Source organism: Cucurbita pepo, chromosome 18, assembly GCF_057944985.1.
Source record: "Cucurbita pepo subsp. pepo isolate OVF chromosome 18, ASM5794498v1, whole genome shotgun sequence".
Lineage (NCBI taxonomy): Eukaryota > Viridiplantae > Streptophyta > Magnoliopsida > Cucurbitales > Cucurbitaceae > Cucurbita > Cucurbita pepo.
This window is the reverse complement of record NC_141815.1, coordinates 5,722,789-5,744,418: the sequence shown is the minus strand read 5'-3', so window position 1 is coordinate 5,744,418 and position 21,630 is coordinate 5,722,789. Positions and strand designations below refer to the sequence as shown.

The window sequence follows — 21,630 nt, the reverse complement described above, 5'->3', positions numbered from 1 at the left end:
ATTAGGTCCTAAGTCAGATAAAAATATGATTAGAATCAAAATCGGGATGAAAATCAGGCAGAAAGAAGTCGGACGGGCTGGAACTAACCCTCATGTGCTCCCACACGCCGCCATACGTCCTCGCGCGCCGGGAGAAGGTCTACTCACGAGTACCACACCCGCGTGCTCTCTGCATAGTCATAGTCCAGGCGCCCCAATTCGGGTTGGTGAGTCAGCAGGTGGGTTCGCTCCTGTGGGCTGCAGCTGGTTGGGGTTTGAAGGCGACACGTGTTGCCGTCTCACTGGAGCTGCGTAGCTCCGACCGACGCTCAGCACGTGTCCACTGCCTGCCCAGTCGCGTTTCGCCGCTCGCCTTCGGGACATGGCTATCGGAATTTCTTCTCTCTCCGTTCCTGGATGATTCTCGGGTTTCTACCTTCGGATCAAGGTTTCAGCCAAACTTCTTCAAAGATCCTGTAGAGAGTTGTTCCTAGATGAATATATCAAGATTTCAGATCTTGATTCACAAAGAAAAATCGTAGATTTGAGAAAACGTTCAAGATCTTACCTTGCAGATTTTTCCAATTTTTTGATGGAAAATGGGACTCCGGTCACCCACATTCTCTTTTCCCTTCCAAGAAAGGCTCCTTGCATCATGATCTTGACCGGAATAGACTCCGACAGTAGTTTTTGGTGAGTCTTCCGGCGGTTCATTCTTCCTCTTCACTCTAGGTTCTCTCTAACCCCATTCTCTCAGTATTTCTCTCTTGCAGGACTCTTCATAGGGTTTCATTTGGACCCCTTAGTGGTTGGAGGGGCAAACTTACCTATTTGCCCCTCTCTTGACTTTTCCTTTTTTTTTTTTTTTTTTTTCCTTTTCTTTTTCTATTTCTATTTCTCTTTCTTCGGGTATTACACTTACACAGATAGCGATTACACAGGAGACTTAGAATATCGGAAAACCACTTCAGGTTATCTTTTTTGATAAGTTCAGCAGATGTTTCTTGGCAATAAAAAAACAACCCGTTGTAAGCTTGTCTACTGCTGAAGTTGAATTCATTGCTGTTGCTTCATGTGCATGCTAGGAAATATGGTTGAGAAGAGTGCCGGACAAACTTGGTCTAAATCAAGGTCAAACAACTGTCATTCAATGTGATATTAGTTCTGCAATTAAATTGTCAAATAATCTAGTTTTACAAGGTCAAAGCCGCTCTCATTTTATGAGAGAATTATCCAAAGGCGGGATTGTTGAGTAAGTATATTGCAGCCCACAAGATCAAGTAGTTGATGTGATGACCAAACCTTGAAAGCTGAATGTCTCCTTGAAGCTAAGAGCTTTATTAGGGGTATGTTCTCAATCTGATATAAGCAGATGCAAACATTCAATTTAAGGGAGGAAATGTTAGTTTACTTAGTCTAAATAAAAATCCCACTTTGTAATTTTTCCTTCCAAAACTTACTTTTCTATGCTATTATTCTTTAATTTTATCCGGCCGTATCAATAGTGTTACTATACTATAAACTCTTTAGGTTATTACTTGAACACGATTCTCTTGTATGTCAACCACATACTGTTTAAGACTGCATTAATAACCTTGAATTTTCATACTATGGATAAAAATTAAATTACAAATAAAATAATAAAAATTATGGTTAAAAACTAAATAATTAATTGCGAAGCTTTAGGGCATAAATCACAACAGAGACCACGTCTCCCCTTGACAAGTAATTTAACTTGCCTTTTGACTATTGGACCCTTGACAAGTAATTTAACTTGCCTTTTGACTATTGGACATCTTTGCAATGATTGATTGGCTTAAAATCGGAAGGAATGAGAGAAGTTTAACCTGCAAGTTTGAATAAACTTCCATTTGACTACTTATTTGTTTATTGACTTCTCGAGTGTGGTTCATGCTCCAAATTTTCTAAAAGTCTTTAATTGGGTCACAAATTGAGTCGAGTTATCAATAACAAGCAAAAAAAATTGTGTCTAAAAGTTTAAATTGAGAAAAAAAAAATCTAGTTCAATTGGACAAATGTCAGTCAACTCGACCTATTTAGTCTAATCTAACTGGACCGGTGAGGTAAAGTACAAGTGAATTAGTTTGGGTCGATTCACTCGAAACATCTTCTTCCTCATAAAACCAACCACTCACCTACGGTGTGATTCGAAATGATTGTATAATGAGAAATTAATTATCTGATTTTTCTTTAAAGTTCAAATTTAAATTTTATTGAGAGTGCTAGAGACCAAATTTCAAGAGAAAATTGTTTAGAAAATACAAATAATAATAGAAAAAAATTAGGAAATTCGATTCAAGTAAACTCAAGGGGTAAAATAGTCCTTTTGTCCTCCATGCCTCATTTGAATGTTTCAATCTAGGAGTTGGATTATGACCATAGACCCTTAAAGTTACTCATAACAATGAGAAGACTCAATCTGAATATTTGGATAGTCTAAATTTACCAAGAATCGAGAATGATTGAATGGTAAGGATTTCGAGTTTTTTATTTTAGTTTTCCTTTAAATTTGAGATGATTTTTTTTTAATAAGCTTGTGAATTTTGTATATGTCGTTCTTGGAGAAATTTCATACAAGCTTCATGAAGAAAGTTAAAATTGATTCGAACCAAAAGTCAGAATTCCAGAGAACCACAAGAAACTGCAATAATATGGCTTTCTTCCAATTTTGATCAAAATTATTTCTTCCCGTGGTTGATTAGAAATAAATTATAAAAAAAACTAATCAATGCTCTACAACTTTGTAAAAAAGAATACTCTACGACTTTCATGAATAAATCATGTTGATTTAGATTAGGTAGGAAAATATACAAAAATCCAAAGAAATTAAAAAAGAACCTTATGAATCTTGAAAAACAATATGCATAAAAATGAGGAGGACAAACCACCGGAGGACACGTGTCAGGCGGAGGGGTAGTAAGCGCATTTGACTGAGGGTTGGATACATGTTGGATTTTGAGTGGTGCAACGTGTCTGTTTCCTAGGGGTGTTGTGCATGTTGAGAAGATCTGACTTGACTTGACCTGACCGCTTCATCCAACCCGCACATGACCCGTCCCCTACGCTAGATTCACTATAACGATTCAACCCAGTCTCTTCCGTGTTAGTAAAAATGAACAACGTGTTAAGAGCGCAGCGCAACTCCTTCTCTAGTGTCACATCTATACTCATGCATGGGCGACCTCCTGCGTGCGTGAACACCTCCGTGTTTGCCACATTTGATCTCAGTTTGTCATATTTTCATTCCGGTTTCTCGATACTAACCCTAGGTTTACTTGAATTAGGACCTACTACAAAAAAAAAAAAAAAAAAAAAATCCCTCTAAGATAAGAATTGATGATGCATGTCTATTTAATGTTTTTCTCTCTACAAGAAAGCAGGAAAGGAAACTTTGGGTTTGTGCTCCAAGAGATTTATGAATGTTATCTCCTTGTTGAGCAAGTTGTTTGCACGTAAATTACGTGTTAGTTTTAAGTTAATATTTGTAGGAAGATTATGGATTTTCTTGCTTTAGGTGATTGAGAGGAGTATCTCTCTAATAGACTTGCATGAAAATTTACATTATGTTTTTCTGTGTTCTAGGTGATCGATAGAATATTTCTATAGAAAAGCATGCACGAACTAGTGTAAGTTAGGGCATTAGAGCTAGAACACTTTTCATGTAGACTTAGGTCAAAACGTTTTTAGTAGATTGAGTACCTTAGGACTTGTAAACACGAATTGTATCTAAACTTCCTAGGCGCCCTTAAACCTTGTAAGCCTCCACGACACTCCAGAAAATTTAGGAAAACTTATGAAACTGTTAGAAGTGTGAATGATATCAATTTGTAGAGTCACTATTGTGTGTAGAACCAACCTGCATTGAGAGAGGACGATGGACGACTTAAATACTTAACTCAAAGTGTCATTACTATGTGCATGCCAGCCTTGAGAGGGGACAATGGTTTTCATCCTTTTGTCGTAATCTAACTTTCGAAGTCTTGAAAATTAGGTCATGATAGATTATCCAAACGACCTTCATGAAGCCTTAAGATCTCTGCAATGCGGATCTAATGAGACAACAATCGTGAAGTTTTGTTAGAATTCAAGGAGAATATTGAAAATCCACGCAACTTCGATGAACCTCATGCTCAATTTCTTGTTCTCATTGTTCGCCTAAATCGACTCCACAAGCTTGTTCCTCATACTCCATTGGTTATTCTTCTTCAATCATGCAATATGAATTTCAACAAAGATGTTAAAAAACTATTGTTTAAATTACAAAAGATAAAATCAAGTTTAAATTCATAGTATATTGAAAAAGAATCAAGCCCAATTATTTTCGGAGGGTTACAAATTTGCATAATGGCTAATTATGATAATAAAATATGAAAGTACAACTATTGATTTGCTCGAAAAATGTAGCACTCGATGTCAACTCCCTAACTTTTCAAGTGTTGTTCTTCGTACAACTCCCTACACTTACGTACACGACCACTTCGTATAGTTGGCCGAAATGGGCACTTGAAACCACCTATCTCACAAAAAATCACACCGCTAGAAGGAGGGCTTGAACCTCCGACCTTGTGGTTAACAGCCACACGCTCTAACCAACTGAGCTATTCCAGCCATACAATCACTTAACTTGATAGTTGAGTATTGATGAAGACGCAAGTCAGCTAACAGGTGAGGCACTACGCAACACGTGTCAGCATACGGTTTGCGAGCGCGGATCTGCTGGTGACCTGATCCAAGATCCGCAACCGACTGACCCAAACTGCCTCCATTTAACCTGTGACCTACCACCCTTCTGATTACGCCACAGGACACTACGACATAATTGGAAGGAAAACCATGTGCCTTTGGGTTCGAATGCACACCATTAGAGCTAAAAGAACCCATTGTTGATCGCTAAGGTACGTAACTAACCTATTGCATTTATATTATATTGTATTATATACATATATTTCTAGCTTCTAACGTTCTTTTTTTAGAATTTGAGATCATTATGTAAATGATGGGGATAGAATTTATATTATATTTTCCTAAAAAATATTTTTTTCTTTACATTTTTTAATAGAAATTATAATAAAAATTTAAAAATTATTCATTAAAAGTACCTTTGAAATGATGTTGGTTGAAAAGTATTAGGATAAAATTTTTGCAAGGATGAAGATGAAAAAAGGGGGGGTGGGAACATAAATGATGAAAGCTTTCCCACCCTACCCTGTGGATATCTTTAATTGTAACGATCCTAAATTTCTAAGTTGCTACTAACGTCTCATGCTTATTATCTATGTGGAAATATAACTCTTAAAAGAAAAATCATCTATAGCATACATGTCAACAATATTTAAAACATCTTCTATCTCTGGAAAACACTGCTATGGTCTTACGTGTTTAAATACGAAATTGTGAAATTTAGAGGAAATAAAAACAAATACAAAATAATTTAAAACGATGAAATGCAAAACAACATATTCTAACATAAGACTAGGAAATTAAATACGAGTCTACCCTATGGATGTGTTAAAGTCTCTGCTTGCGATGTCGCCGTCCTCTGTATATGTGCGTCCTGCCTTTACCTAAAAAATGATATGGCACATGGCCTAAGTATTTGGAAGAATACTCAGGAAGTGGCCCCACTATAGAGGTCATGCAAATGCAAACATATGCAATCATGCTCTTAGGACCTATCACTCTCTTTAGGGGTGACCTCCAATCTCAGACTACTATGGATGTGTAGTACTTTCCTACACATGACCCACACGTGCGGAGTGTGAATCCTCAGGGGGCTCGCACAACCCCTAGATCCTCTCTGGTCAAGCTAATCTGTAGAGACGTCCGGAGGTCAGCGGAACCCCTTAGCGTCATTCTCCCCATGAACACCCTTATCATCATACTTTGTGCGTCCGCACTCATCGTATCTGGGGAAGTATCCCTATACTTATGAACATACAACATGCATGAGGTCCCTCTAATTTCCATCTTATCATCTCTTCTGACCCAAGTCTCTAGTCTCATCCTTTTGTTACGTTAAGTAACACATGCTCGTTGGATATTTATATTAATATCATTTTCATGCTTTTAGGGTTGTGTCCTATGTCAGTCTATCGACATAATGCAATATGGCAATCATCATCATATAACATGCTTAATATGGAAAACATCAACATATTAAGACAAACGTCATGCAATCATCATACTCATCATATTGTCATAAAGTGCATCAAGCATCTCAAGTACGTCATCAATCGAAATGTATATATTACGCACATCATCAAACATCATAACTTAAGCATCATAACTCATACATCATCATATACATATACATCATAATATACTCAGACATCATCATATACTAGTACTCGACATCATACGATACAACTCATACATCATCATAATTCATATATCATAAATTGTAACTCATACAATTTCTAGCCTATCCTATAGTAAGGTCACTTACTTAGCCGAAGTACTCCCTAATTAGCTAAACGTAAGCTCTGTTCCTTGAGAGATTCTCCAAAGGTTGTTAGGGTTTGCTTCCTATCGCTGCTTTTGTCACCTTTCGTTAGTATTTCATATTTTCATCAATAATCCAACTACAATGTGAAATACGACTCTAAAATGACATCAATTATCTTAATTGAGGCTGAAAATAGGTTCAGGAGGATTGAAACGGTGGTAACCGGGTCAAAAATTGAAAGCTGAGCCGAATACGCTGGGAGTTGCCGCCAGAAGCCGTCCGAACTGCCGTCGCGCTACCAAGCCGAGATGAGACGAAGGGCTGCTCGCACTGGTGGGTGCCACGTGGCGGGTCGAATGGCGCTCCAGGTCGGGGCGAGTGTCGAAGGCCGCAATTCGTGGGCGAGTGTCGAAGCCGTCCGAACTGCCGTCGCACTAGGCTTCTATTCGTGGGCTGAGCCGCAAGCGAGTTTGGCTGTGGGTTAGTAGGTTGCGCCATAGGCCTCATTTGTAGGATGGACTCGGTTTTGGTTTCTCGGTTTGCGGCTCTCTGGTGTGGGTTGTAGAGTAGGCGCGGATCGCAGACTTGGATTTTGGGTCGAGGGTTCTTGGGCTGCTACAGGTGGGCTACACTGACGCAGTTTGGGTTGCGAGTTATGGATCGGGCCCGACCCACATCCGATGGAGTCGTCTCCTTCACCCGGATTGCTGCGATTCTCCGACACGTTCTCTCTCCTTTCCGTGACATTTTCTAACATCGTTTCTCCCTCTTTTTCTATCTTTATCTCTCTGTAGACTCTCCTCTCCTCTCCCACGAAGTTTCGTAGCAGATGGACATCGGTGGAGGTGGATCGAAAATTCTCCAAAAATTGATTCTGAATTCCTTCTCTAATGTTGAGATATATTATTTATGGAATATATCTTAGATATATCTTAATATTCTTTCCTTTATGATTTGATTTAGAGTTTATTTTATTTTATTCTCAGTATTTAATTATTTTATATTTTCCTCATTTTTGAGTTTATACACCTTCCCAATTCTATTTCTATTTCTATTTCTCATTTTTAACATGGTATCAGAGCATTGATCTTAGGTATTTCTAATATCAGAGCACCGATCTTAGTATTCCTAATACCCCCTTGGACTCAGAGTCCAAGGGGAGTATTAAACCTCCAAACCCTAACTGAATCAGTGAAGCCTTTACGCCGATCATCCAATATCAAGAATACGTTATAAGCATATTCAATTTCTCACCAAGCTCAAAGGTGACATATTCAAGATGTTCGTATTTTCTTTCACAGCCTCTCAAGTGATCAAGAGCACCAATATTGGTGTTATTATCCAGTAAATCATTTATGCATGGACCAAGAAGTGATCAGGGAGGATATTTACTTGTTCCAAATCAAATTAAATGGGACAAGTTACTAATCCTCGAGTCAGTCATTGCGGTCTATTTCTAAAGCATTTATGCATGGACCAAGAAGTGATCATGGAGGATATTCACTTGTTCCAAATCAAATTAAATGGGACAAGTTACCAATCCTCGAGTCAATGATTGCGGTCTATTTCTAAGTTTTGCATCTTTCTTGAAAATTCAACAATTTCTTGAAAGTCTAAAAATGCAAACCAATCAAAGGCGGTCTATTTTTTGGTTTTGCATCTTTCCTGTAAATTCAATAATTCTTGAAAGTCTAAAAATGCAAACCAATTTTGTTTTTGTAACGCCAAAAAAAAAAAAATTGGTTTATGTCAAGGAGATGGTACGCCTATACGGGTACCAGACCCTATCGGGTCAGACCAAGACGCGAAGTGTTGGTATGAAAGAGCGACCACCTTAGTAAAAGTCTCATGGGAGTAACCACCTTAATGAAGAGGCAACTCGAGAACGTAAAGAAGACGGGAGAGGGGCCTATCCCAAACTCTTCCAAGAGACGCCAACTTTCGGGGACGAACATCTGCCTTTAATGGAGTTTGCCTACAACAATAGTTATCAAGCGACCATTCAGATGGCTCCCTTTGAGGCACTGTATGGGCGTAGGTGTCGAACACCAGTGTTTTGGGAAGAGGTAGGCACGCAGCAACTACTGGGACCAGAGTTGGTCCAGGTCACCAACGCAACAGTGCAGAAAATCAAGTAGAGGATACTCACCGCACAGAGTCGACAGAAAAGCTATGCAGATGTGCATAGAAGGAACCTTTAATTTGAGGTGGGTGACCACGTGTTCCTGAAGGTGGCCCCTATTAGGGGGGTGTTGAGGTTCGGAAAGAAAGGGAAATTGAGCCCAAGGTACATAGGCCCCTTCAAGATTCTAGACAGAGTTGGGGCTGTGGCTTACAAAATTGCCCTACCACCGAACCTTGCCACCGTGCACAATGTGTTCCACGTATCCATGCTGCGAAAGTATACTCCCGACCCTACTCATGTAATCGAGCATGGGAGGCTTCCTCTTCAAGAAGATATGTCTTACGAGGGGAAGCCTAGCAGAATTTTGGCTCTCGACACTAGGCGGTTGCGTAACAAAGATATTCCCTTGGTAAAGGTCTCATGGGGTAACCGCCGTGAGGAAGAGGCAACCTGGGAACGAGAAGAGGACGTGAGGAAAGCTTATCCCGAACTCTTCCAAGAGATAGCTACTTTCGGGGACGAAAGTTCCTAAGGAGGGGAGAATTTGTAACGCCAAAAAAAAAAAAAAATAGAAGGCGGGGGGCTAAGTCAACTGAGGGGCAAAAAGGTCATTTTGCCCCTCTAGCCCTAATAGGGGTCTAAGGAGAACCCCGTCAGATTCCCTGCAAAAGAAGGAAGAAGTTAGAGAGAAATCAGAGAGGAGTCAGCCGCGAAGATTAACGGACCACCGCCGGAATCCATCTCCAGACGAGACTCGTACAAGGATTGAGAGGCTAGCAAGGCCGACGCTCCGTCAAAACCTAAGAACATTTCGCGAGGTAAGGTTTCTGAACGACATTGCTCAGATCTGAGTTTTCCTCTACGTGAATTGATCCTAAAATGCTGAAATCTTAACCTAGGAACAACTCACGCATGGTCTGTGAAGAAGTTTGGCCGAGACCTCAACCCAAAGACGGAGATCCGAGAGTCGTCTGAGAACGGTGAGCGAATTTCCGACATTCTTAAATAATCCGATAGTCAAGAAAAAATTATAGAAAAAATACTAGGACGTAGCCTGTAACACGATCTAGAACTTTGTCGAAGGAATCATATCGATTCGATCTACGGATTGAAAGTTATGAAAATCGGAAAAAACAGACTGGGTTTCAGTTTTCAGAGGACAGAGAAGAAAGAAGAAAGAGAAAAAAAAACGGCCGGCGAGCGGCGGAGGGTGGCGACAGGCGCCGGACACGTGTCGACCATCGACTGGAGCAACGCAGCTCCAGCGAGGTGTCGACACGTGTCGCCTGCAAGCCGGGCCGAACCGCGACGCGAGCTGAGCCGACCGGCCGGGCCGGCCGACTGCGACTACGCGGAAGCGAGCGCGCGTGCAGCCTACGACTGGCACCTTTCCGCGCGCGAGACTACGCACTCCCAGCGCGCTGCTGGCACGTGAGCGTGCGTGGAACGGCCAATTTGGCCCGGTTGTTTTCTGTTTGCCTGATTTTTGTCCCGATTCCAGTTCTAATACTGTTTTTATGTGTATAGGGACCTAATTTAAAGAAATCAATATTTGTGGACACCTCACGGGCAAAGAAACGCTAGCAAAAAGGGCACGCGTCAACCAGGTAAGTCACCACCCGGTATTTAGAAAAAAATACTTGTAGGATTCGCTCGGATTGCATGCATGCTAGTAGTCCTGCTTCAGATTAGCTCTCCATGTAAACTATTAGTCAGATTAACTGTTGTATTTATATTGGGTAAATTACAGGATTGTTGATGTATGCTTTAAGCTTCCACTGTATGTATGCATGCGTTAATTTATGTTAGAATTGTGTATGCCGAGTTTCGGGTGCTTGATGGACGAATTCGCCCCATTGAGCGCAAACTTCGTGCTCTGGGTGCTTGATGGAGGTCATCGACCCGTTGAGCCGGTATGCCTAGTTTGAATGAATTACATACTATGATGTTAGAAGAAGATTGCATGCACCCTCTGTTAATTGCTAGGGCCCATTTCTATGATAAGGTTAGGGAATTTCTGTTAGGAGCGATATGCCGCTCTAGTCAGACTTAATTTTCTCCTAGAACTTTAGCGGTTTACCACGGCAAGAAGGTACTCCGGAGTGTTCATAGATTGCTAGCGTGTGAACGGTATCTATAGCTTCGTGGGAGGACCAAGGGGTCCCTAATCAGTTCTTACTGCTCTTAGCCATCGCATGGGAAATGTGTCCCCACGTCGTACAGCTCATTAGCTGCATGGGAACAGGTTGGGTCGCGCCCCCCATAGGGGGACTAAATGGGCGTAGGGGTACTCAGCACACCCCTAGGCTAGGTACCATGTAGTCCCAGATAGCCATGTAGAGGTAGCACCTCATAGAGAGATACCGACCATAATAGCTTGGCATAAAGAACCTCTAGGCCTTTAATGAAAGGACGACAAATCGGTGAAACCCAAGGGGCAAGCCCAAGGGACTAAGACTAGAACCAGATGTCCTAGAACCGAGTTAGGAAACTGTGGGAATCTGTAAATTAAGATGCGAAGAGAGCCTAAAGTAGGTGGCTTACTGAGTATAATTTTTATACTCATTCCTTTCTACCTTCCTTTTTGTCAGGTGCCGGTCGAGGTGGAGGAGCGTTGGAGAGCTGTGCGGTCACAGAGGGGGTCGTTCCGGAGCGTCAGTCCCTTGTCGGTCTTTAGAGTCTTTTGTATTTTTTTCTTAATAATTGTATTTCCCGTTAGAAATATTTGGTTTTAATTTTGTATTCGTAATTTCTTTTTTTATTCATTTGAAACAAAACTTTTCTCTATTTTGTTTTAATTAAATGACATTTTTACCTTTTACTTTACTATTTATTCCTTTTTGTTTGTTTTCGATTTCACTTTTTAGTCACGACTCAGCTTTTCGAAGCCTCGAAAAATTGGGTCGTGACAGTTTTGCATCTTTCTTGTAAATTCAATAATTTCTTGAAAGTCTAAAAATGCAAACCAATCAAATGCGGTCTATTTATTTACTGATATTTCATTACTGGAAAAACAAAAGTGAAAGACAACTTGGGTGTTATTGACCTACCGTAAAGACAAGTTAAAGACAAGTTGGATGTGATTGACATACACTCTCCAACTCGAGGGGGAGTGTTGAGATATATTATTTATGTAATATATCTTAGATATTATATCTTAATATTCTTTCCTTTACGATTTCATTTAGAGTATATTTTATTTTATTCTCAGTATTTAATTATTTTATATTTTACTCATTTGTACCTCTTGTATCCTATTTAAAGGATATCAATATCAATGAGATTATACACCTTCCCAATTCCATTTCTATTTCTATTTCTCATTCTTAACATCTAACAGTGAAAACGGTGACTACACGGCGTCTATTTGTTCAAGGTGATTGTATTTAGGCCGGTGGACATTTTCACAGTGTTGGTAGGTCAGTTTAGGCGTTGAGGCTGAGGTTTCGAGGTCGTAGGTTTCGTTTCGGATTCTCACTGGAAAACTCAAGGTTTTCTTTCTCTCAGATTCCTTACTGATTTCCTTCATTGCAGGTACTCTGAGGCGTTGGCTAAGAGGAGTTCATTAGCTGAAGACTCGGTGTTCCTTGGGGAACGTGGCGCGTGTTTCTGCGACCCTGCGTTATTCCTAGCAGTCGGCGGAAAACTCACGGGTTTTCCGGCAACTAAAAAGAACTTTCATCCTCAAAAGTCTCAAACTCTTGTAACTCGGGATATTTTTCTCTTATTTCGTCCTCACGTTCCCACGTGGCCTCCTCAGTGTGGTGGTTCGCCATTAAACCTTAACGAACGCAGTGTCCCTATCTCAGGTTAAAATTCTTATTAGTTTTTCCTCATAACTCAAATCTTCTTTGAGTTGGAGGGGCTCGTAGTTTATTATGTGGATAGGGTCCGTCATGTTTTTCCTCAGTATCGACATTGAACTACATCGTGCACTCCTAAGAGAGAGGGAGGTAGGACAAACTTATAAGCTAAGGGATCAATCCACGAGAGAATCTCGAAAGGCCCGATGAACCTGGAACTTAACTTGCCATTACGTCCGAACCTCAAGACACCTTACATGGATTCCACCTTTAGGAATACTAGTCCCATATCTCAAACTCCAAGATCCTATGCCTTACAACCGTGTAGATTTATTTATCTACTTTGAGCGGTATGCATCTTCGCTCGGTTTTTCTGGACAGCCTCATTGGTGACTCGAACCAACTCAGGTCCTACCATTATAGGGGGCCATGCAAATGCAAACATATGCAATCATGCTCTTGGGACCTATCTCTATTCTCTATGGGTAACCTACAGTCTCGGACTACTATAGATGTGTAGTACTTCCTTATACATTACCCAGACATGCAAGTGTGAATCTCTGAGGGCTCGCACACCCCCTGGGCCCTCTCTAGTCAAGCTAATCTGTAGCGACGTCGGGAGGTTAGCGGAACCCCTGGTGTCATGCTCCTAAAAATAACTTTCATCCTCGAAAGTGATTAAAACGTGAATCGATATTTCTCTCTCTCATCGTTTTGTCCTCACGTGGCTTCTTCAGTTTTTTTGTTTTTTTTTGTTTTCATAGTATGTTAATGGAGGTTATTGCTTGGTTACATAGGGCTTTCATTACATGGACTTAACCTTTCATTTGTATGTCACCGGTCTGATTGATCTAGAATATCAAAAGTCTCGTTGAAGCGTAGACTTAACTTGTCATTTCATTCAAACCTTAGTATGCCTTTAATCAATGCCACCTTCAAGCCTACCTTAATCAATTCCTTATATTTAATAAATAGCTATATGGCTGGATCATATATCCTCTCATCAAAGTTAATGTGCTCAATAGAAAATGTTAAAGGTGTCAATACTAATGCTAGAAAACCTCGAGTATTTACCTCCCATTTTAAAAGTTTAACATTCAATTTTAACAATAAAAATCTTGGAATGCCCCCATGGTCTAGCCATTTAACTAAAATAGAAAATTTTCCTCAAAATGAAAGTAAAAGATAAGTGGCATGGACTCGAGTATTTATGTATATCAAAATACTGTTTAATTTTATAGTTCAAACATTTATCACACATAAGTTCTGTAAATATTTATGGTTATGGATTTTGAATCCAATAAGGAATTTAAATCTTGACTAATCTTATTTTTTGAATGACATATTTTTAAGGTTTTACATAATTTTTTAATATTTTTCTTGAGTTTCTTGCAATTTTCTAAGCATTATTTTCGTCTACCACGTCTTTCAACCTCTAAAGATTTAGGGTCTAAGGGTCTCAATAAACTTTCAAATTGAAATTTTAAGAAAAAAATTTAGAAAATTAATTCTCACCTGGACTTGAGTTTTATAATAAGGTATCATAAATGAAAAGATGATTAAAAAAATTGACGTTAGTGGATAACTACTCATATATACCATTTGTAACCTTTACCTGGTTGGCCGGCCCTTAATCTCAAATTAATTAATTAATGTTTTGTTGATGACAGACCTACCTTCAATTATTAAGAATTTTCAATATTTTGTTTGTCCACAATATAAGGTTGGGAATAACTATTTTAAAGTCTTTTTTGGTTCACTCAAATTAGAGCTAAAACGAAGAAGTTTCAATCAAAACAAGATACCCGACGTGATGATGTGGTGACAAAATTGACATCATGAACCGGCGACAAAATTGACATCATGGACCAATCGAATTCAAAACAAGATATCCGACGTGGTGATGTGGTGACAAAATTGACATCATGGACCATCGACAAAATTAACATTATGGACCAATCGAAATATTACATTTATAACTTTGGTAGAGTAACAAACGGTAGAGTTTTCGATTACATTTATAAAAGTTTTTCACTACTTTATGAATTATAAAATTAGTTCTAATTACATTTATAACAGTCGTCAATAACTTAAAAAGAAAATTATTTGAATTATAAAATTATTTGAATTACATTTATAATTATTTTCATTAGTTTTACTTTTAAATTTTAAATGTTACTCACGTTATTTTCATTAACATTTTTCTATTATATTATTACATTTATATATATATATAATAAAAATGAATTTAAAAATATTTTTAATATTTATTTAAAATAATATATCTATATATATATATATATATATATATATATATATATATATATAAAATTAAATAAATGAAATATGTGGTCTTTAGTTTTTCACGATAAATTTAAATAAATAAATATTATTTTACTTGGTCCACGTTTTAGTGGTCCGTATCAATTTTTATTTTTACAACTTGATCACTATTTTAACCCATCACCTCTTCATATTTTTCAGAACACAGAACATAGAACACAAATACATAGTTTGGTCGATCTAAATCTTTTTGCCTCCATTATTGCTCTCTCCAAAGCTTCCAATTTTATTTGTTGTTTATCTTATTCTTAAGAGATGTCTATTGTATTGTGAGAAAATTGTAAATCTACTACTTCGGAGAGTTGTGGTGTGTTTCTATAAAATTTCAGACAATTGTACCGGTTTGATCCTGAGCCGTGGAAAGGATTGAGTTTGCTCCTAAACTCGTAAAAAGAGCTGTGTACTGGTTTGAACCTGAGGCATGGAAACCTGAGTCGTGGAAAGGATTGAGTTTTCTCTTGAACTCGTAAAAAGAGCGGTGTAGCGGTTGGGCTCTGATCGGAGGAAAGAGTCAAGAAAGGTTTATTCAAATTCCCGGCGCTTGGGGAGTGGAGTAGGTCGACTATAAAACTACGGTGTTATATTTTCTAATCCTTTCCTATTTAAATTCTCAATTATTATTAAGTTTTATTGCATGCTATTAAGTTTTATTGTTATTACAAAAATTTAATCATTATATTGTTGAAACCCTATTCATACCTTTAGGGTTGCCATATCGATCCAACAATTGGTATCAGGTTGCTCCTATTGTTTTTTTTTTAAACTTTATTTTATGAGCTTATGGCAAATCAACTTATTAAAAACGGTTTTTGTGAAGGACAATCAACTTGTAGACCTCCTTACTTGCATTTGCTTCTTACAAAAATTTTATATATATCATATGGATGTGAAAACTGCATTCTTAAATGGTTATATTATGGAGGAAGTTTATGTAAAACAACCTCCTGGATTTGAAAATTTTAATTTCCCACATCATGCCTATAAGTTGTAAAAGGCTCTTTATGGCTTAAAACAAGCTTCGAGAGCTCGGTACGATAGACTTATTAATTTTCTTATTGAGAATGATTTCAAAATGGGTAAGCTCGACACTACTCTCTTTATTAAAATTAAAGAAAAAATATATGTTATTAGTGTAAATATATGTGGATGATATTATATTTGGTTCTACTAATCCTTCTTATGTGAAGAATTTTCTAAATGTATGCATAATGAGTTTGAGATGAGTATGATGGGAGAGCCCACTTTCTTCTTGGACTTCAAATCAAACAACTGAAAGATGTTGACACGTGCTTATGGTTCTGCACGTGTCATATATACTGATATGTGTGAATTATCTGTGAATCGGTATGCTTATATTATGTTTATGTTATGTTATAATATGTGAATTGTATGATAATAATTATGGTACGATGTGTTCAAGGATATGTTCTCGATAGGATACGAGAAGGATGCACAAGACGAAATGTAACGATAGGAGTAAGATACGTTCATGAAGCGTTAAGGTTAGGTTACATATCGTAATGCTATGGATAGGGGAGATTAATGAAAGAATATGGTTAGGATATGGGTAGAAAGGGATAGGTTTGTGATAGATTGATAGAACGACAGCGTTAGGATACGTTCCTGTGATGATATGACTAAGGTACATTCACGTAATGATATGACTGTGATAGGTATAAGAACGTTAAGGCTATGATAAGTTAGGGAACGATATGACCATGAAGTGTTTACGATATGACATGTTTATGATACGATATATTGTAATGTGAGGGGTTATGTTTAGATTGTTTTGTGTGACCATGGAAGTAATTGTTGAATGAATTGCACGTTATGAAATGACATGTTAAAAGCATGGAGCGTTATGTTATGTTTTCTAAATTGTATGTATACAACATGTTATGAAGGACATGATATCATGATAAATGAAATGAAATGTAACCCCGTTAGGATTATATTATACGTAGAGTGAAAAATGAGAAATGAGATGTTAAGCGTGGAAGATAATAGCGGGGTTATATTCATTAATGACAAAAGAAGAAATGTTGGGGACCTCATGAATTATGTGTGCTCATGCATTTAGGGGGATACCCCTATTCAATCACGAGGGTACGGACGCATACATCCAATGGCAGGACAACGATCGTTATGTTTTGCATAAAGCTGCCATGACAGTTACTAGTTCTAACGGGTGTTCGGCTTAAGGAGCTCCTAGAGTATGCTCGCCCGACAAGGAAAGTGGCCCAATGGTGTGCGAACTGACTAGTGAGCCCATACTCACATGTATGGCTGTGTGTAGAGTATATGGCACACGTTCAAATTACTCGTTAGGTCAGTACCGTAGGAAAATAGATTGAAAGGATAGGTCCCGTCATTGCATTCGCATGTTCTTGCATTTAACCCCCAATAGTGGAGTCACTTGCTGAGTATTTCTTTAAATACTCAAGCCATGTGCTACTACATTTTTCAGGTTAAGGCAAGACATTCCTGTATGGCCGACGACGACATCGCAACTTGAGACCATGGCACATGCATAGGATAGTGGTATTTATTTTCTTAGACTTAGGCTAGAATAGGATGTTTTTAACTTAAACGCTTATTATTTTCTTTAGTCTTTTGTTGTGTCATTTTAAAGATGTTTTCGAAACAAGTAAGTCTATGGCTGTGTTTTAAGATAAAAGTTATGTTTTATTGAATTTAAATGAAGTCTTCCTCATTCAATGTTTATGGTACGTATACAGTAGCGACCTTAAATTAAATAGAAAATTTTGGATCGTTACATATATGGTTAGGATATGGGTAGAAAAGGATAGGTTTGTGATAGATCGATAGAATGATAGTGTTGAGATACGTTCCAGTGATGATATGACTAAGGTACGTTCACGTAACAATATAACTGTGATAGGTATAAGAACGTTAAGGCTATGATAAGTTAGGGAATGATATGACCACAAAGTGTTTACTATATGACATGTTTATGATATGATATATTGTGATGTGATATGTTATGTTTAGATGGTTTTGTGTGACCATTAAGGTAATTATTGTATGAATGGTACGTTATGAAAAGACATGTTAAAAGCATGGAGCATTAGTTATGTTTTCTAAATTGTATGTATACAACATGTTATGAATGACATATATCACGATAAATGAAATGAAATGTAACCCCGTTAGAATTATGTATGATACGTAGAATGAAAAATGAGAAATGACATGTTAAGCATGAAAGATGATAGCGGGGTTATATTCATTACTGATAAGAGTAGAAATGTTGGGGACCTCATGCATTATGTGTGCTCATGCATTTAGGGGATACCCCTATTCCATCACGAGGGTACAGTCGCGTACATCAAATGGCAAGACAATGATCATTATGTTTTGCATAGCGCTGTCGTGACGGTTACTAGTTCTAACAGGTGTCCGGCCTAAGGAGCTCCCAGAGTATACTCACCCAACAAGGAAAGTGGCCTAGCAGTGTGCGAACTGACTGGTGAGCCCATACTCGCACGTATGGGCTATGTGTAGAGTATATGGTACACATCCAAATTACCCGTTAGGACAGCACCGTAGGAAAATAGATTGAAAGGATAGGTCCCATCATCTCATTTGCATGTGATTGTTGCATTTAACCTCAATAGTGGGGTCACTTACTAAGTATTTCTTTAAATACTCAAGCCATGTGTACTACATTTTTCAGGTTAAGGCAAGACATTCATGTACGGCTGATGACGATATCACAACTTGAGACCATGGTAGATGCATCGGATAGTATTTATTTTCTTTAAGTTTAGTCTTTTGTTGTGTCATTTTAAAGATGTTTTCGAAACACGTAAGTCCATGGCTGTGTTTTAAGATAAAGGATGTGTTTTATAGAATTTAAATGAAGTCTTCCGCATTCAATGATTAGGATATGTGTACAATAGCGACTTTAAATTAAGTAGAAAATTTCGGGTCGTTACAAAAAGTCGTTTTATATAGAAAGAGAAGGGTTGAATATAGGAATATAAAGAGTCTTATAACATTTCCATTGAAGGTGTAATAACTTCCTTGTCGGAAATTGCGCACCTTTTCCGGCGAGAATAAATTCATAGCATAATATCTCTTCATTTTTTGCACCAAAAATAAAATCTCAACATAAAATCTAAAAAAAATAAAATTCCAATCCTTAAACATACACAAATGAATAGAAGCTCGAAATTTATGTATATAATACAATATGATATAAATATATAATAGTTTAGTTTTGTATCTCAGCGATCAACGATGACATGTTATGTAACGATCCTAAATTTTCTACTTAATTTAAGGTCGCTACTGTATACGTACCTAAACATTGAATGCGGAAGACTTCATTAAAATTCCATAAAACATACTTTATCTTAAAACACAGCCATGGACTTACGTGTTTTGAAAACATCTTTAAAACGACACAACAAAAGACCAAATAAAATAAATAAGCGTAAGTTAAAAACATCCTATTCTAGCCTAAGTCTAAGAAAATAAATAACTATCCGATGCATGTGTGTTTAGGGATTAACCTAGACTAAATAAAAGTAAATGGATCATATATACCCTCAATTCCTAATTAGAGGCGTGGATTAACCTAGTCTGATTACTAAGAATGAAAAAAAGAAAGAAAGAATAGGAGAAGAGAGATAAAAGAAGATGAGCGTTTAGGGATTATAAGAGAGAGATAAAACAAGAATTGTTTGGTGGTCTTGGAAGAACTATTCTTGTCTTTTTAATCACTCAATTTCGTCAAGAATCAAGGAAGAACGAAATGTATGATTTTTGGGTTCTTCATTTAAACTTTCCTTCAAATTCGAGAGCTTTCCTTGGAATTAAGTTTTGAATTTTTAGTATGGTTATATTGGAGGAATTTTGCATAAGTTTCATGAAGGAAGTTGGAGTTGATTCAGACCCGAAGGTGGCATTCTCATAAACATCTAGTGGCTGAAAATATTTGTCAATTTTTTGTTTTTGATGATGTTCGAACTCGATTATTTGTTGTTGTGATTGACAAAAAATTATACCTTTGTAACGATCAATTAAAAGTTTACGATTTTCGTGAAGAAACTAAGTTGATTTGAATTGTGGAGAGAAAGTTATAAAATTAAAGAAAATATATATAAAAAAAAAGAATAAAAAACTGGTTTGGAAGTTTAGGAATTTTGACGAAGGAGTTGAATGCATAGGTTATTGTATGTGAGAGAAAGATTCCAGGAATTTTGGAGCTCCTAACATGCGAAGAAGCTTGCTCGGGAAGACACACGTCATCCAAGTAAGTAACCACGAGAACTTTAGGCAAATAGTACTTGTAGGTATCGCTAGGACGTGTTAACACACAAACATTCCTTACCTTAGGTGGTTAGATAATGCATGTTAAAGACTAAAGGTTGTTTTTGGGTGAGTGTATACTTATGTATGTTAGAAAATTATCGTTATGCCCCTAGGTTGAGATTTGTGAGAACCATGCTATTTTATGTATTATGCAATGCTAGAAAGAAAATATGCATGACTAGAATATGAGTTGAGAAATATGGATGAGTGTGGTGGTATGCATGATGAAAAAAATTATAAAAATTTTCCTATGATAAGATTTGTGATGAGTGATGTTTTATATGTTTAATGTTATGTCAGAAAAGAGGATGGGTTAACGTTGTCTGTGTTTTAGGTAATTAATGAATGTTATCTCTCCGACGAGCTTGTTTTGCTTGTATGTGTGCATGATATAATATGTGTTAGCTTCAGGTGTTTGACTATTTGTTCTCCCAGTGGAGTGTGTTTATCTGCAAAGAAGCAGGGTGTTAAAGTTAGGTTGGCTAGACAATGACTTAGGTCAGGACACCTCTAGTAAACTGAGCACCTAAAGATCGTGAGTGACGGTCAGAGGGTCTAGACCCTGATTCTCCTAAACTAAGAAAGACTCGAAAACTAAAAATAAAAAAGCCTAAAGTCAAAAGTCCGCGTTAAGTCATCTAGCCGCCTTAGGAACCCAAAGAACCTCCTCAGCTCCTAGGTATGACCAAGATGAAGTTTAAATTATGGATTATGTGCTTAGGTAATTGATAGGTATATCTCCCTAGAAAAGGAAGCATGAAATAACTCAATTAAGATTAGGTTGCTACAACTAGTGCGGTTTACTCGTTGACTTAGGTCAAAACGTTTACAGTACACCCTGCACCCCAAGATCAAAGGATGAGATTTGAGTGCACAGAGACTTGGATTTGCCTTGTGGAGCTAATCTTGAGCACCCTGGAAATGAGAGATGAGATTTAAACTTCCTAGAAGTCCTTAAGAACGTAGCAGACCTCCACGATAACCAAGGACAACCAAAGTACTTCTCCAGGCTGATAACAGTGTAACGGTGTCTACAGATCCGCCACTACCCATTCGAATCTGGTGGCGAACTAAGCACATGCCAACTATGATAATGTGAGCTTCAGCTTTGTGGAATGGCCCGTGGTCTCCTGAACAGGGCCACTATGTTGTAAACCTCTTCCTGAGAGGGGAGTATAGGTCCACGTCGGATAACCTATTAGCTAACCAGGACACGGGGATCATATCCCTCAAGCTTAGGTGACTCTATGGTCTTGAGGGATGGGCTAGCCAACCTCCATCACCCTACTTGTCACTCTCGTTCTACAACAATGCAATTACCTGAAACTATTTTTAACACTGGGTGAGTATTAAAAATATTCAATAAGATTGTAACGACCCTAAAGTTCCACGTAAGTCGCCACTAACGTCTCATGCCCATCTATAATGCAAAAATATAACTCTTACATGAAGACCATTTGTAATGTAAACTTCATCCCATAATTTTTAGTCCTTTTCCTGATCTTAATGAGCTTCATCCCATAATTTTTTTCAGTTTACACGATTGTTTGATTAACCGTGTGACTAGGTTTGAT

The 21,630-nt window shown here is 37.9% G+C and overlaps 1 protein-coding gene and 1 non-coding gene across 2 annotated transcripts; one reads left to right on the top strand and one right to left on the bottom strand.

Annotated features, from left to right (window-relative positions):
* Positions 1-4,534: 4,534 nt before the first annotated feature.
* TRNAN-GUU (transfer RNA asparagine (anticodon GUU)) lies at positions 4,535-4,608 on the bottom strand. The gene has a single exon. It is a non-coding gene; the product is annotated as a tRNA-Asn (tRNA).
* Positions 4,609-8,409: 3,801 nt separating this feature from the next.
* On the top strand, positions 8,410-9,102 carry LOC147787285 (uncharacterized). Its single transcript, XM_087119493.1, has 2 exons — positions 8,410-8,550; positions 8,677-9,102. The coding sequence occupies exons 1-2, from the start codon at positions 8,410-8,412 to the stop codon at positions 9,100-9,102; spliced, it is 567 nt and encodes a 188-aa protein (XP_086975619.1).
* The last annotated feature ends 12,528 nt before the right edge of the window (positions 9,103-21,630 follow it).